This window comes from Anomaloglossus baeobatrachus, chromosome 5 (assembly GCF_048569485.1).
Source record: "Anomaloglossus baeobatrachus isolate aAnoBae1 chromosome 5, aAnoBae1.hap1, whole genome shotgun sequence".
NCBI lineage: Eukaryota > Metazoa > Chordata > Amphibia > Anura > Aromobatidae > Anomaloglossus > Anomaloglossus baeobatrachus.
In genome coordinates, this window is record NC_134357.1 from 587300136 (window position 1) to 587317749 (window position 17614).

A 17614-nucleotide genomic window follows, 5' to 3' on the forward strand; every position below is an offset into this window, starting at 1 on the left:
TCAATGATCAACAAAATAACACATATAATTATTTCTTATTTGCAAACCAGACAAAAATGGTTGGGGATTTTCCATTTGAAAATTTGAAAAATTAGCTACATAATGGGAGTTCAAAGTGTCTAACAGGACATTTTCCTCATGAATTCTACAAAAATTATGTAAAACTAATGTAGCTTTGATTACTGATTGCACATTCGTTGGGTTTAGCTGTATTGTTGTTTGATATATGCGCCATTTGGAGGCTAAAATCCCAAAAGAACATTCAACATAACTACGGGCTTTTTTTAAACGACTATTGAATTGGCTTTTTAAATCATCAATTCCACGCCGAGGAAAAGGTCTCATTACATGTGGTGATAAGGCAAAACCCTCATCTGCAACCATCACAAAAGGTACTGTTGGTCCAGAAGTACCAGGCAGTGGTGATGGAGTAGGTAAATTTAAGTCCATTGAGACCATACGTCTGGCCAATCTAGTTGAGCGAAAAATCCGTGCATCGGAAGCGCTCCCATACGCACCAATATCTACATAAATAAATTCATAATTAGTGTCAACTAATGCTAATATTACAACTGAAAAAAATTTGTGAAAATTAAAATATCTAGACCCAGAATTTGGTGGCTTCCGAACCCTAATGTGTTTACCATCCAATGCCCCAATACAGTGTGGAAATTTAGTGACTTCATGAAATCCATGGGCTATTTGAAGCCATTTTTCGCAAGTTGGTTGTGGCATAACTTGATTTTTAAGATGTAACCATAAGGCATCACAAGTCAGACGGACAATTCCACAGATGGTTGACGTACCAAGGAGGAAGTCGAAATGTAGAGCTCCATATGACATGCCTGTAGCCAGAAACCTAAAGATTGTGTAAGTGTATACCAAAAGAAAAAAAAAAGGACCGTTATATTTTTTTTTTATATTTTAAAGAAATGTTGAATGTTAATCCATAACATAGAATCATAAATAATAATTTTATGATGTATATTTAAGTCTAATGATATATATTTAAACATTATAAAGTAAAAACATTATTTTAATACAAAATGATTAAAAGAAACCCACCTTAATGTAACAAGCAATCTTTGTTCAGGTGAGATACATTGGCGCATGCTTGTGTCCTGGAGTTGGAGATGAGGCCTGAGAGTGTCCAAGATTGTATCAAACATCTCAACTGTTAATCGGCAATATGCCTGAAATTTTGCAGGATATCGCCTTAATTCACCATATAGACAATGGAAATGTCCATGAGTTTGACGCATTTGAACAATTGGATGCACCCACATTCTTCTTTGAGACATTTCTGCTGAAGGAATCATAAATCGCCTTACACCAAATCGTCTAGAAACCATCCATGCGAGAAAAAGCAGAGCCTCATTTGATATGGACATTATCAACTAAAAACCACACACCACTATGTCAAAAGGAAAAAAAAACCACGCACAGCATTCATTTATCCAAAAGGTAGTGAAAAGTCAATTACTGCCAGCAGTAACACATTAACAAATTAATGTGATGACTAACCACAGCAAAACGCAATCAAAAAACGGATTGGAAACGCTAGTGGCACGGATCACACACGGAGGTAAAAAACGTACAAACGGAAGTAAAATACGGAATCACGGATGCAACACGGATACCACACGGAACTTAAAAACGGAAGTAAAAACGTAACACGGACAAGAAAAACGGACAACAAAAAACGCACGTGTTTTTCACGGACGTGTGAAGGGGGCCTAAGACTGTGGACGGAAGAATAAAAATAATTGCATTGTTAACCTGCCTAGGTGATTAATAGAAGCCATAACCTCAAATCTTCACAACAAGTTATAGTTCAAGTTTGCAAGTTTTGTCACGACGTTACCATGACGGAGAGTGGCTCCTCCTATTTCTGTGATCAGGAGATCATAGCACAGCAGGGCTTCATACACAGTTGCTCAGGTTAATACTGCTGGCTGTGCAGATTCTCCTTTATCCAGCGTTGCTAGGGTTAGTTAGATCTTCTGGTCTCCTGCAACTGAGTATAAGCAATAGTCAGCTGTTCTCTATTGCTAATTACCTCTACTATAAAGACTTCCCTCCTAGTCCAGGTAACCGCTGGTGATGATTTCTGCTTTACTTGCTTCTAGAGGGAACTTGTGAGCTGTGGACCAGGAAGCCATTCAGAGAACATTTGCTGAGTTGTTTTTCTTCCCTTAGTCCTTTTTGGATTTTCCCCTCTGGTCCATAACTCCTTACTAACGTCCTATTGTTTTGAGGAATTTGTATGATTACTGTTTACTTAACCCCTGTCTGTCTAATCCCCTCTGTGTCTATAACCTAGAGCGGGACTAGCGTTTCCGCTGCCCTATGCACTACATAGGACTGAGTCCAGGGAAAGCTAGGGATAGACATGTGATCGGCGATGGGGTGAAATATAGGGACTTAAGGGAGTGCAGGGATCATTCTCAGGTAAGTTTAGGTGATCCTCCTCTTCTTTCTCTAGTGCATGGGCCTACCATTGTAACGTGTACCCTGTGTGTTGCGGCGCACACCGGGGGTTCCCATGTACCTGGCGGAACCCTTGTAGTCACTTCATCACAGGTTTCCAGTGAACTAATCCAGGACAGGAGTGAGTTCTCTGCCCACAGATGGGCACATTATAGTAGGTCATAGTTTATTCAAAAGTTCCACGAAGAAAGCAAATGCACTCGCTGAACCTTTCTGTCACGCTGGGTGTGTGGAGAGTTGTCGCGGGCGGGGAGGAGGGTGTCAGCACACCGTGCTCACCCCTTCTGCTCGGGTCCGGCAGCTGCTCAGTGGTGGCTCGAGCGGTGGGCCGGATCCCGGGGTTTCTCGAGCGACACTCCTCGCCCGTGAAAGGGGAATTTGTGGTTGGGTGTGGGGATTGTTATAGTTCGTGACGCCACCCACGGTTGTGGTGATTGCACCACCGCTGCTCTGGATGGGGATCCCGGGGATGGTGATGGGGAGCAGCCAGGTGTTGTGTTGCCCCTCCGTGGGTAGGGGTTGGTGATCCCGGGGCCCGGTGATGGGTTGTGAGGTGCGGGGCCTGGTGGGCGCAGGGACGCGGGGGCAGCGCTGTGCCTTGCGGCACTGTAGTACTCACTCAGCCTGAGACACGGACACAGTTTGTACGGTAAACCAAACGGCTGGTAGGACGGTCCCACAGACGGCTGCACCTGCACTCCCGGTAGGTGACGGTGATGTCCCTCTTCCTTGCACCTATGTTTGACTGATGGTAGCGGTGGATTCCCTCCGGTTACCCGCTCCCCGACCGCAATCTGGGCCGGAGGAGCTCTACACTTTGCCCGCAGGCGCTGGCCCTGAGAAACTGGTGCCTTGGCGGTGGCGGTGTCTCTCTGCTCCAGGTTGGGCTGTTGCCTTCAATCGGGACTTGGTTGTTGGGGGATCTACGTCCCCTTCACTGACGGATTCGGCAAATTTGGCGACTCCTAGCCTTGCCGGGGTCCGAGAGGCCCCTGCCCTGGTGCTGACTGTCCTTCGGAACACTGCTCCAGACCACCGGGCACACAGCCAACGGGGTCCTTCCAGGAACTTCCAAACGGTCCCCCTCCAGACAGTCACCGCCGTCGCTGACCTTGCTGTTCTGGCCCTCCACAAAGCTGGGCCCTCAGGCTTTGCACACTCTTCTTGCTTTCCTCCTTTTCCACTTTTCTTTCCTTCACTTTCACTTCTCTGTTGTTTACTTTAGCTCCTCACTCAAGCTCCTCCTGAGCTAATCTGCTGTTCACTCTTGCCCTCCCCGGGCTACTCTGCCTGGTACTTCCTGCCTCCAGAGCTGTGATCTCCTTGGTGGGCGGAGCCAACCGCCTGGCCCACCCCCTGGTGTGAATCATCAGCCTCTGGAGGAAGGCAACAAGGATTTCTGGTTAGCTGTGATGTGCCTACCTGGAGTGTGGGGTGTGGTGGTGTTGTGACCTGTGACCCCTGGCTTGCCCAGGGCGACACATTCCCCCTTAGCAAAATGCAGACCGTCCGCGGGCTGCCGTCCTACACCGGTTTTATTTTTCTGAAAAAGGGGTAACAAGGTTAAGCAAACATAAATAACATTTTTAATAACTTCTTCCCAAGACGGGAGGCACATTTACTTTTAACGTTGCAACGGTTTATGGTTACGGTTTCCGCTCTCTCCCACCCAAGTAACCTGGCCCTGATGCTGCCCCTAAAACCCAGGCAGCACCCCTTGACCCACAGTCCAGCACACGGTACCCGAGCGGGATCTGTCCTTCCCTCCAGAGGGTAGCCACCGGTTCCTTTGGTGGCTGGGCCCTGGCCTGCTCTGCTCAGGGCCCTCCCTCCAACCTGCCTCTCCGGAGGCGGCACTGCGGAAAACGGTAACGGTAACCAACATATTTACAAGCCACTAATGTCTGTGGTTGCCCTGCAAGTTCACGGGCTTGTCCATGGATAGTTCCCATGCATTTTTAAACGGTCCCCACGGGGACAACGGTGCCGGCTCCAGCCGGTTGCAAATCAACAAACAAATCAGGTGAAAACTCGGTAATCATTTTCTTCATCATCAGAACTTTCAAACTTTTCAAACAAACAAGTGGTCCCAACGGGGACGGTGCTGCGGGCATCCGCTGCCCTACTCGATGTCTTCGTCCTCCTCACCCGGTTCGGGGTGGAAGGACACGGGCACCAGCCCCTCCAGTGCGTAGCAAGCACGGCGTGGAAGGGCCGCTCGATACCCATTGCCCCCGGCTCGGGGAATATAAGTGGCCTCCATGCCAGACAGGGCAACGACCCCCTCCTCTTCTTCTGACACAGGCTCGGTGTCAGGCCCGGAGTCGCTATCTTCTGCCCCCGCTGCAGTCACAGAGGGAGGCACACCCGACGGGCCAGGTGCGGTGCAGCGCACGAGCGAGCAGGACGGAGGTAACACAGGAGCCAGGGGTAGACCGGGTCCCTCAGCCGCAGCGACCGGTCCCTCGGGGACACAGGGGCGTGGGTCATTCTCCAGCTCCTCCATCACGGCCTCCACTCCATACACTCGCGCCACAGCAACTAGGGCCTCTACCTCCGCGGCCCACTGCTCCATCAGCCCGCCGATCTGGCTCTGGTAGCGACGGCAGATCCCCGCCGCCCGGGCTCTCAACCATGCTGCTGTTCCAGACACCGGCTCGGTAGTCTCTGCAGAACTAGGTGGGGCGGACATCTCGGCAGTCGTGCTTTCCAGGAACCCAGTCGGTCTGCAGAGTCCTGGCGTCCCTGCTTCCATAGCCGCAGCTACATGCGGCCAGCCGCCATCGCGTCCCCCTTAGCTCTTTCCGGCCCCTCCTCTCTCGGGGCGGGGTCTTGGCCTTCGCGCCTCTACTGCTCGAGAAGACGCTCGAGCGGGAACTTTTCGCGCCAAAGATGGCGGCTTCTGCAATTTTTCTGCCGGATACCTCCGGCGGTAACAAGGCGCACCTCTACCAGACGGCAGAGCGGTAAGATCCTGTTCGTGACGCCAAGTTGTCGCGGGCGGGGAGGAGGGTGTCAGCACACCGCGCTCACCCCTTCTGCTCGGGTCCGGCAGCTGCTCAGTGGTGGCTCGAGCGGTGGGCCGGATCCCGGGGTTTCTCGAGCGACACTCCTCGCCCGTGAAAGGGGAATTTGTGGTTGGGTGTGGGGATTGTTATAGTTCGTGACGCCACCCACGGTTGTGGTGATTGCACCACCGCTGCTCTGGATGGGGATCCCGGGGATGGTGATGGGGAGCAGCCAGGTGTTGTGTTGCCCCTCCGTGGGTAGGGGTTGGTGATCCCGGGGCCCGGTGATGGGTTGTGAGGTGCGGGGCCTGGTGGGCGCAGGGACGCGGGGGCAGCGCTGTGCCTTGCGGCACTGTAGTACTCACTCAGCCCGAGACACGGACACAGTTTGTACGGTAAACCAAACGGCTGGTAGGACGGTCCCACAGACGGCTGCACCTGCACTCCCGGTAGGTGACGGTGATGTCCCTCTTCCTTGCACCTATGTTTGACTGATGGTAGCGGTGGATTCCCTCCGGTTACCCGCTCCCTGACCGCAATCTGGGCCGGAGGAGCTCTACACTTTGCCCGCAGGCGCTGGCCCTGAGAAACTGGTGCCTTGGCGGTGGCGGTGTCTCTCTGCTCCAGGTTGGGCTGTTGCCTTCAATCGGGACTTGGTTGTTGGGGGATCTACGTCCCCTTCACTGACGGATTCGGCAAATTTGGCGACTCCTAGCCTTGCCGGGGTCCGAGAGGCCCCTGCCCTGGTGCTGACTGTCCTTCGGAACACTGCTCCAGACCACCGGGCACACAGCCAACGGGGTCCTTCCAGGAACTTCCAAACGGTCCCCCTCCAGACAGTCACCGCCGTCGCTGACCTTGCTGTTCTGGCCCTCCACAAAGCTGGGCCCTCAGGCTTTGCACACTCTTCTTGCTTTCCTCCTTTTCCACTTTTCTTTCCTTCACTTTCACTTCTCTGTTGTTTACTTTAGCTCCTCACTCAAGCTCCTCCTGAGCTAATCTGCTGTTCACTCTTGCCCTCCCCGGGCTACTCTGCCTGGTACTTCCTGCCTCCAGAGCTGTGATCTCCTTGGTGGGCGGAGCCAACCGCCTGGCCCACCCCCAGGTGTGAATCATCAGCCTCTGGAGGAAGGCAACAAGGATTTCTGGTTAGCTGTGATGTGCCTACCTGGAGTGTGCGGTGTGGTGGTGTTGTGACCTGTGACCCCTGGCTTGCCCAGGGCGACACAGAGACACCCAGCAAGTGGACTCCAGGGAATAAGGGAGGCTGTAACACAAAGAGGGGGTGGGGCACCAAGGGCTCCTGCGCTGACCCTGACACTGGGGGGCCTTGCGCTAGCCCTCAAACCACAGGTACCTATAATGGTTAGGAGGTGTGGCCCGCCAACGTGCCCCTGTGTCCTAGCCAGACCCTAGGACCGAATCTCACCACCCACCAACCCACTTTCTGGGAGACACAAAAAAAAACAGCAAAAGGGGAAAAAGGAAAAACAACAACTTATCGTGAGAGGGAATCTTCAGAAAACACAGCAACAGTAGTCTTAAGCAACAAGCACACCAGAGCAAGCAACTTCTCTAAGTGAAGAGTATAACCCGCACTGGAGAAGTGAGGGGCCCAACCTTATAAAGGCCCTTAATTATCAACTGGAGGAAAGGCTCCTACAACCTGGCAAGGAGCATAAAAAAAACCTAAATCCAGCACTTAAAGGGACAGCATCCATTAATGTCTGGACGTTCACCGGGCCCTTCTGTACCTGAAGGTCCAGACACATCCGTGACACTTTCTAACCAGAATCCAGACTATAAAAGAATTAACTGGGTAGAAGAGCAAAATGAGCAATTGTAAGTACACAATGCTATTTATTATGATGATAGCAATATATTAAGTGAAAGACTGATCCCAGGCAGCACAGAAACATGAACCTATGACAATATTGACTTAAGTAAAAAGTGCTACAGAACAGCTTGTGGCTACCATCATGATGCTTCTTTCTAGGTCTAATCTTTGATTAGTGATGGGCGAATAGTGAAATATTCGGGTTCAGATAATTCATCTAGAATATTTCGTACTTTTTGTGCATTTGTCACAAATAGCGAATTAAATGCAGATCAATGGGGAAACTTGAATAATTTTCCGGCGGACCCTCGCTGGATGTCTGGCGGGAGAGGGGCTGGATGGAAAAATGCTGTAATTGAATGGAGCATGGGGAAGGAGCATGGATGCATCTCTGAAACACAGGTCGCTCCTGGAAAAATGTGGTCAGAGTATTACGCCACTTTGATGTGCAATTTCCCGCCTATTTGTAATAACCAGCACAGGTAAAGAAGACAGCTGGGGGCTGCAGGTCTGAACTGGTGCAAACTGAACATAACATATTATCCAAAATAACAGTTGCACTCAAGTAAAGGGGAGGGAAAAAACCTGAAGGATGTAAATAGTGAACAATGAAATGTGAATCTGCATTACTGCCCAGAAAACATGAAAAACATTTTTTTAGAAAAAATGAGTTAGTTTGCAAATAAAATTGGCCAAATGTACTTGAGCCCAGTTACCACGCCAAGGCGTAACTCTCACCGGGGTCCTACTCTAATTTTATGCCTCTCTTTGTGTCAGAACTGACCTCTTCTATGGACTGAAAAGAACCTGCAAAGGGAAAATTAACACCTGAAGAAACTGAGAGGAACAGACAAAGGACGACTCCATAATACAAACTAGAAGAATGGCTGGTACGTCCTAAACTGAAGGTCTGAACTGGTGCAAAGCGGCTCTGCTCAGTACACCCTCTATACACACGGCTCCGCTCCATACACCATGTATACACACGGCTCTGCTCAGTACACCCTCTATCCACACGGCTCCACTCCATACACCATGTATACACACGGCTCCGCTCCATATACCCTCTATCCACACGGCTCCGCTCCATACACCATGTATACACACGGCTCCGCTCCATATACCCTCTATCCACACGGCTCCGCTCCATACACCATGTATACACACGGCTCTGCTCAGTACACCCTCTATCCACACGGCTCCGCTCCATACACCATGTATACACACGGCTCTGCTCAGTACACCCTCTATCCACACGGCTCCACTCCATACACCTCATACACACACGGCTCCGCTCCGTACACCTCGTACACACACGGCTCTGCTCCGTACACCTCGTACACACACGGCTCCGCTCCCTACACCTCGTACACACACGGCTCCGCTCCGTACACCTCGTACACACACGGCTCCGCTCCGTACACCCTCTATCCACACGGCTCCGCTCCATACACCATGTATACACACGGCTCTGCTCAGTACACCCTCTATCCACACGGCTCCGCTCCATACACCATGTATACACACGGCTCTGCTCAGTACACCCTCTATACACACGGCTCCGCTCCATACACCATGTATACACACGGCTCCGCTCCATATACCCTCTATCCACACGGCTCCGCTCCATACACCATGTATACACACGGCTCTGCTCAGTACACCCTCTATCCACACGGCTCCACTCCGTACACCCTGTATACACAGGGCTCCACTCCGTACACCTCATACACACACGGCTCCACTCCGTACACCTCGTACACACACGGCTCTGCTCCGTACACCTCGTACACACACGGCTCCGCTCCCTACACCTCGTACACACACGGCTCCGCTCCGTACACCTCGTACACACACGGCTCCGCTCCGTACACCCTCTATCCACACGGCTCCGCTCCATACACCATGTATACACACGGCTCTGCTCAGTACACCCTCTATCCACACGGCTCCACTCCATACACCCTGTATACACAGGGCTCCACTCCGTATACCTCGTACACACACGGCTCCACTCCGTACACCTCGTACACACACGGCTCCGCTCCCTACACCTCGTACACACACGGCTCCGCTCCGTACACCTCGTATACACACGGCTCTGCTCAGTACACCCTCTATCCACACGGCTCCGCTCCATACACCATGTATACACACGGCTCTGCTCAGTACACCCTCTATCCACACGGCTCCACTCCATACACCCTGTATACACAGGGCTCCACTCCGTATACCTCGTACACACACGGCTCCACTCCGTACACCTCGTACACACACGGCTCCGCTCCCTACACCTCGTACACACACCGCTCCGCACACCTCGTACACACACCGCTCCGCTCCGTACACCTCGTACACACACGGCTCTGCTCCGTACACCTCGTACACACACGGCTCCGCACCGTACACCTCGTACACACACGGCTCCGCTCCGTACACCTCATACACACACGGCTCTGCTCCGTACACCTCGTACACACACGGCTCTGCTACATCCACACATAAACTTCCCCTCATCCAGCACCATGACAACCAGCACAGCAGAGCCCTGCATACACTGAGGAGCTGATCATGTGACCCCTGACTCCTCCCCTCCATGTGACATCATCACAGGTCCTGTAAGCACAGAGCAGCCATATATCTAGTGTGCGGCTCTGCAGGTGGAGGTAGGTGCAGGGTATTATATATCTAGTGTGCGGCTCTGCAGGTGGAGGTAGGTGCAGGGTATTATATATCTAGTGTGCGGCTCTGCAGGTGGAGGTAGGTGCAGGGTATTATATATCTAGTGTGCGGCTCTGCAGGTGGAGGTAGGTGCAGGTTATTATATATCTAGTGTGCGGCTCTGCAGGTGGAGGTAGGTGCAGGTTATTATATATCTAGTGTGCGGCTCTGCAGGTGGAGGTAGGTGCAGGGTATTATATATCTAGTGTGCGGCTCTGCAGGTGGAGGTAGGTGCAGGGTATTATATATCTAGTGTGTGGCTCTGCAGGTGGAGGTAGGTGCAGGTTATTATATATCTAGTGTGCGGCTCTGCAGGTGGAGGTAGGTGCAGGGTATTATATATCTAGTGTGCGGCTCTGCAGGTGGAGGTAGGTGCAGGGTATTATATATCTAGTGTGTGGCTCTGCAGGTGGAGGTAGGTGCAGGTTATTATATATCTAGTGTGCGGCTCTGCAGGTGGAGGTAGGTGCAGGGTATTATATATCTAGTGTGCGGCTCTGCAGGTGGAGGTAGGTGCAGGGTATTATATATCTGTGTGCGGCTCTGCAGGTGGAGGTAGGTGCAGGTTTTTATATATCTAGTGTGCGGCTCTGCAGGTGGAGGTAGGTGCAGGGTATTATATATCTAGTGTGCGGCTCTGCAGGTGGAGGTAGGTGCAGGGTATTATATATCTAGTGTGCGGCTCTGCAGGTGGAGGTAGGTGCAGGGTATTATATATCTAGTGTGCGGCTCTGCAGGTGGAGGTAGGTGCAGGGTATTATATATCTAGTGTGCGGCTCTGCAGGTGGAGATAGGTGCAGGTTATTATATATCTGTGTGCGGCTCTGCAGGTGGAGGTAGGTGCAGGGTATTATATATCTAGTGTGCGGCTCTGCAGGTGGAGGTAGGTGCAGGGTATTATATATCTAGTGTGCGGCTCTGCAGGTGGAGGTAGGTGCAGGGTATTATATATCTAGTGTGCGGCTCTGCAGGTGGAGGTAGGTGCAGGGTATTATATATCTGTGTGCGGCTCTGCAGGTGGAGGTAGGTGCAGGGTATTATATATCTAGTGTGCGGCTCTGCAGGTGGAGGTAGGTGCAGGGTATTATGTATCTGTGTGCGGCTCTGCAGGAGGAGGTAGGTGCAGGGTATTATATATCTAGTGTGCGGCTCTGCAGGTGGAGGTAGGTGCAGGGTATTATATATCTAGTGTGCGGCTCTGCAGGTGGAGGTAGGTGCAGGGTATTATATATCTAGTGTGCGGCTCTGCAGGTGGAGGTAGGTGCAGGGTATTATATATCTGTGTGCGGCTCTGCAGGTGGAGGTAGGTGCAGGGTATTATATATCTAGTGTGCGGCTCTGCAGGTGGAGGTAGGTGCAGGGTATTATATATCTAGTGTGCGGCTCTGCAGGTGGAGGTAGGTGCAGGGTATTATATATCTGTGTGCGGCTCTGCAGGTGGAGGTAGGTGCAGGGTATTATATATCTAGTGTGCGGCTCTGCAGGTGGAGGTAGGTGCAGGGTATTATATATCTAGTGTGCGGCTCTGCAGGTGGAGGTAGGTGCAGGGTATTATATATCTAGTGTGCGGCTCTGCAGGTGGAGGTAGGTGCAGGGTATTATATATCTAGTGTGCGGCTCTGCAGGTGGAGGTAGGTGCAGGTTATTATATATCTAGTGTGCGGCTTTGCAGGTGGAGGTAGGTGCAGGGTATTATATATCTAGTGTGCGGCTCTGCAGGTGGAGGTAGGTGCAGGGTATTATATATCTAGTGTGCGGCTCTGCAGGTGGAGGTAGGTGCAGGGTATTATATATCTAGTGTGCGGCTCTGCAGGTGGAGGTAGGTGCAGGTTATTATATATCTAGTGTGCGGCTCTGCAGGTGGAGGTAGGTGCAGGGTATTATATATCTGTGTGCGGCTCTGCAGGTGGAGGTAGGTGCAGGGTATTATATATCTAGTGTGCGGCTCTGCAGGTGGAGGTAGGTGCAGGGTATTATATATCTAGTGTGCGGCTCTGCAGGAGGAGGTAGGTGCAGGTTATTATATATCTAGTGTGCGGCTCTGCAGGTGGAGGTAGGTGCAGGGTATTATATATCTAGTGTGCGGCTCTGCAGGTGGAGGTAGGTGCAGGGTATTATATATCTGGTGTGCGGCTCTGCAGGTGGAGGTAGGTGCAGGGTATTATATATCTAGTGTGCGGCTCTGCAGGTGGAGGTAGGTGCAGGGTATTATATATCTAGTGTGCGGCTCTGCAGGTGGAGGTAGGTGCAGGGTATTATATATCTAGTGTGCGGCTCTGCAGGTGGAGGTAGGTGCAGGGTATTATATATCTAGTGTGCGGCTCTGCAGGTGGAGGTAGGTGCAGGGTATTATATATCTAGTGTGCGGCTCTGCAGGTGGAGGTAGGTGCAGGGTATTATATATCTAGTGTGCGGCTCTGCAGGTGGAGGTAGGTGCAGGGTATTATATATCTAGTGTGCGGCTCTGCAGGTGGAGGTAGGTGCAGGGTATTATATATCTAGTGTGCGGCTCTGCAGGTGGAGGTAGGTGCAGGGTATTATATATCTAGTGTGCGGCTCTGCAGGTGGAGGTAGGTGCAGGGTATTATATATCTAGTGTGCGGCTCTGCAGGTGGAGGTAGGTGCAGGGTATTATATATCTAGTGTGCGGCTCTGCAGGTGGAGGTAGGTGCAGGGTATTATATATCTAGTGTGCGGCTCTGCAGGTGGAGGTAGGTGCAGGGTATTATATATCTAGTGTGCGGCTCTGCAGGTGGAGGTAGGTGCAGGGTATTATATATCTAGTGTGCGGCTCTGCAGGTGGAGGTAGGTGCAGGGTATTATATATCTAGTGTGCGGCTCTGCAGGTGGAGGTAGGTGCAGGGTATTATATATCTAGTGTGCGGCTCTGCAGGTGGAGGTAGGTGCAGGGTATTATATATCTAGTGTGCGGCTCTGCAGGTGGAGGTAGGTGCAGGGTATTATATATCTAGTGTGCGGCTCTGCAGGTGGAGGTAGGTGCAGGGTATTATATATCTAGTGTGCGGCTCTGCAGGTGGAGGTAGGTGCAGGGTATTATATATCTAGTGTGCGGCTCTGCAGGAGGAGGTAGGTGCAGGGTATTATATATCTAGTGTGCGGCTCTGCAGGTGGAGGTAGGTGCAGGGTATTATATATCTAGTGTGCGGCTCTGCAGGTGGAGGTAGGTGCAGGGTATTATATATCTAGTGTGCGGCTCTGCAGGTGGAGGTAGGTGCAGGGTATTATATATATCTAGTGTGCGGCTCTGCAGGTGGAGGTAGGTGCAGGGTATTATATATCTAGTGTGCGGCTCTGCAGGTGGAGGTAGGTGCAGGGTATTATATATCTGTGTGCGGCTCTGCAGGTGGAGGTAGGTGCAGGGTATTATATATATCTAGTGTGCGGCTCTGCAGGTGGAGGTAGGTGCAGGGTATTATATATCTAGTGTGCGGCTCTGCAGGTGGAGGTAGGTGCAGGGTATTATATATCTAGTGTGCGGCTCTGCAGGTGGAGGTAGGTGCAGGGTATTATATATCTGTGTGCGGCTCTGCAGGTGGAGGTAGGTGCAGGGTATTATATATCTAGTGTGCGGCTCTGCAGGTGGAGGTAGGTGCAGGTTATTATATATCTAGTGTGCGGCTCTGCAGGTGGAGGTAGGTGCAGGGTATTATATATCTAGTGTGCGGCTCTGCAGGAGGAGGTAGGTGCAGGGTATTATATATCTGTGTGCGGCTCTGCAGGTGGAGGTAGGTGCAGGGTATTATATATCTAGTGTGCGGCTCTGCAGGTGGAGGTAGGTGCAGGGTATTATATATCTAGTGTGCGGCTCTGCAGGAGGAGGTAGGTGCAGGGTATTATATATCTGTGTGCGGCTCTGCAGGTGGAGGTAGGTGCAGGGTATTATATATCTAGTGTGTGGCTCTGCAGGAGGAGGTAGGTGCAGGGTATTATATATCTGTGTGCGGCTCTGCAGGTGGAGGTAGGTGCAGGGTATTATATATCTGTGTGCGGCTCTGCAGGTGGAGGTAGGTGCAGGGTATTATATATCTAGTGTGCGGCTCTGCAGGTGGAGGTAGGTGCAGGGTATTATATATCTAGTGTGCGGCTCTGCAGGTGGAGGTAGGTGCAGGGTATTATATATCTAGTGTGCGGCTCTGCAGGTGGAGGTAGGTGCAGGTTATTATATATCTAGTGTGCGGCTCTGCAGGTGGAGGTAGGTGCAGGGTATTATATATCTAGTGTGTGGCTCTGCAGGTGGAGGTAGGTGCAGGGTATTATATATCTGTGTGCGGCTCTGCAGGTGGAGGTAGGTGCAGGGTATTCTCTATCGGGATTAGTCGTTATTCACACTCACGTCCATTTTCTCTAAGCAAAAAAATTGTTTCTTCCCCCCGCTCCCCCTTCCCCCCCACTCCCCCTTCTCCCCGCTCTCCCTCTTCTTTTGTGGCCGCTGGTCCTGGATGTATCAAAGGTTTATGCTCAGCCTCCGCTCAATCATTATCAATGGGAGCACAGGAAATAGCTGAACTCTCTGGGTACGATTACAGTGTAGAGTCGCCTGTTCTACTGCTGTGAGGGTCGCCTGTTCTACTGCTGTGAGGGTCGCTTGTTCTACTGCTGTGAGGGTCGCTTGTTCTACTGCTGGAAGGGTCGCTTGTTCTACTGCTGTGAGGGTCGCCTGTTCTACTGCTGTGAGGGTCGCTTGTTCTACTGCTGTGAAGGTCGCTTGTTCTACTGCTGTGAGGGTCGCCTGTTCTACTGCTGGGAGGGTCGCTTGTTCTACTGCTGTGAGGGTCGCCTGTTCTACTGCTGTGAGGGTCGCTTGTTCTACTGCTGGAAGGGTCGCTTGTTCTACTGCTGTGAGGGTCGCCTGTTCTACTGCTGGGAGGGTCGCTTGTTCTACTGCTGGGAGGGTCGCCTGTTCTACTGCTGGGAGGGTCGCCTTTTCTACTGCTGAGAGGGTCGCCTTTTCTACTGCTGGGAGGGTCGCCTTTTCTACTGCTGGGAGGGTCGCCTGTTCTACTGCTGGAAGGGTCGCCTGTTCTACTGCTGGGAGGGTCGCCTGTTCTACTCCTGGGAGGGTCGCCTGTTTTACTGCTGGGAGGGTTGCCTGTTTTACTACTGGGAGGGTTGCCTGTTTTACTACTGGGAGGGTCGCCTGTTTTACTGCTGGGAGGGTCGCCTGTTTTACTGCTGGGAGGGTCGCCTGTTTTACTGCTGGGAGGGTCGCCTGTTTTACTGCTGGGAGGGTCGCCTGTTTTACTGCTGGGAGGGTCGCCTGTTTTACTGCTGGGAGGGTCGCCTGTTTTACTGCTGGGAGGGTCGCCTGTTTTACTGCTGGGAGGGTCGCCTGTTTTACTGCTGGGAGGGTCGCCTGTTTTACTGCTGGGAGGGTCGCCTGTTTTACTGCTGGGAGGGTCGCCTGTTTTACTGCTGGGAGGGTCGCCTGTTTTACTGCTGGGAGGGTCGCCTGTTTTACTGCTGGGAGGGTCGCCTGTTTTACTGCTGGGAGGGTCGCCTGTTTTACTGCTGGGAGGGTCGCCTGTTTTACTGCTGGGAGGGTCGCCTGTTTTACTGCTGGGAGGGTCGCCTGTTTTACTGCTGGGAGGGTCGCCTGTTTTACTGCTGGGAGGGTCGCCTGTTTTACTGCTGGGAGGGTCGCCTGTTTTACTGCTGGGAGGGTCGCCTGTTTTACTGCTGGGAGGGTCGCCTGTTCTACTGCTGGAAGGGTCGCCTGTTCTACTGCTGGAAGGGTCGCCTGTTCTACTGCTGGGAGGGTCGCCTGTTCAGGGCTGGAACTTGGTATAGGGCCAGAAACCATATTGACTCTTCTGTAGAATATCTGTAAGCCTTTGAAGAATATTGCATCCCGAATAACCTGGTGCGGGGGCAATCGGGGTCATATTTTTTAGGGTTGATCCTAGCTGTGTAATGTCAGATGGCATCAAGCCCAGGGATTAGTAATGGATAGGTGTCTATGAGACACTGCTATTACTAACCCAGTAAGTGTAAACTGAAAAAAACATGTTGGAGCTTCGTGGATTTGTTAAAATAATAAATTGGTGAACAAGGGATAGTGTGGGGGAGTTTTTCTTCAAATAAGCTATTTTTCCCTGTGTCTGAGTTTTTTGTTTCACTTCAAACATACTGGGTTAGTAATGGGGGTGCCTGTCAATGACTAATCCTTGGGCTTGATGCCAGCTGACATCAACCCCAAAAAAATACAAATCTGATTGCCACTGTACTGCCCCGTGCTCGGCTGCAGCCGAGCCGCTCGGATCCGGACTCGTTGGTGGGTGGCTCAAGCGTCTCCGGACCGGGGGTCACTTCGCTCTGAAAGGGTGCTGGCGCTACTTAGGGGGGTGGTAGGTTGGTGTGCGTCCGAAGCCGTGTTTAAGTTCATGACGCCACCCACGGGATGTGGTGAAGGTGTAGACACCACTGCTGCAGTCACGGGGCACCCGGGGGAGATGGTTATGCAGCAAGATGTTAACCCCTCCGTGGGCAGGGATGGCGGCCCCGGGGCCCGTTGGGGATAGTAGCCGGGCGGTGCAGGCCGGCGTGCTGCCGGATGGCACTGTTGTACTCACAGTTATTGACACAATCTGTAGTGGGAAAACAAGGGCGCAATAGGGTCTTACCCGATATTTAGGGTATGAGAGAAAAGAGAGAGATGCACTCACCTGGTCCGGTTGTGACAGTCACAACCCCTATGATAGCGTATGGGAGTGCTGAGCTGGTTCCAGCTGCGGCCCCGTCAGAAGTGGTAACTGAAAAGACGGAGATGAAAGAGGACGGGTTTTTTTAGCCGCGCTATGAACCACACCGTTGAAGATTCCTTAAGATATTTTTATTGAGTCAATTCCAACGCGTTTCAAAGGCACACTGCCTTCTTCTTCAGGGAATAAAAATATAGTGCTGGATTCAAAACTCCATTTTTTCCAAAACCCCATAATTGTCACAACAAAGAGATTCACCTATGCTAGGAAATGCCAAATAACCATGTAATACCAGCTTGTAACTGTCTGCTTCACTTTGGCTGGTTATCAAAAATAGGGGGGACCCCAAGTGTCCCTGTCTCTTGTTCACGTCCTGACCTAACCTCCTGCACCCCACCACAAGATAAACCCCTCCCAAAAAACACGGACGGGGGAAGAACTGAAACTTGTTCACTTTGCAAACAACCGCAAAGGGAAAACAATGCAGGCACAAGGGGACATAAAATATAAGGTCGGAAGTAATGCACACCAAGGAACACTTCCACAACAGATTGCAGGTCACCAAAGAGGATTGCCAAGGGCACCGGATATTCACACGAGCAGATGCTATCTTCAGCAATCTCCTAACAAACTCAACAGCCTTAAACAGGCAGAGACCAGGCTACCTGTCGGACTCTGCAATGTGAACAGGGTCCGACGCCATTGCTGTCATCCACGAGTGCAGATCCGGACAGTGCATGACAGTACAACATATCGAATATGCCTGCTCTAATCTAAGCTCTCCCTCCTACATCAACTCTCCCTGAACTTCTTCCTGAGGACAGTTTTTTGAGCATCAT

General features: G+C 51.6%; 1 protein-coding gene across 1 annotated transcript; it reads right to left on the reverse strand.

Annotated features, from left to right (window-relative positions):
• Positions 1–1352, reverse strand: LOC142313159 (uncharacterized). Its single transcript, XM_075352148.1, has 2 exons — positions 1066–1352; positions 1–859 (listed from the first exon to the last, which is right to left on the reverse strand). Exons 1-2 carry the CDS (start codon positions 1350–1352, stop codon positions 1–3), a joined length of 1146 nt encoding a protein of 381 aa, XP_075208263.1.
• Between the last annotated feature and the right edge of the window lie 16262 nt (positions 1353–17614).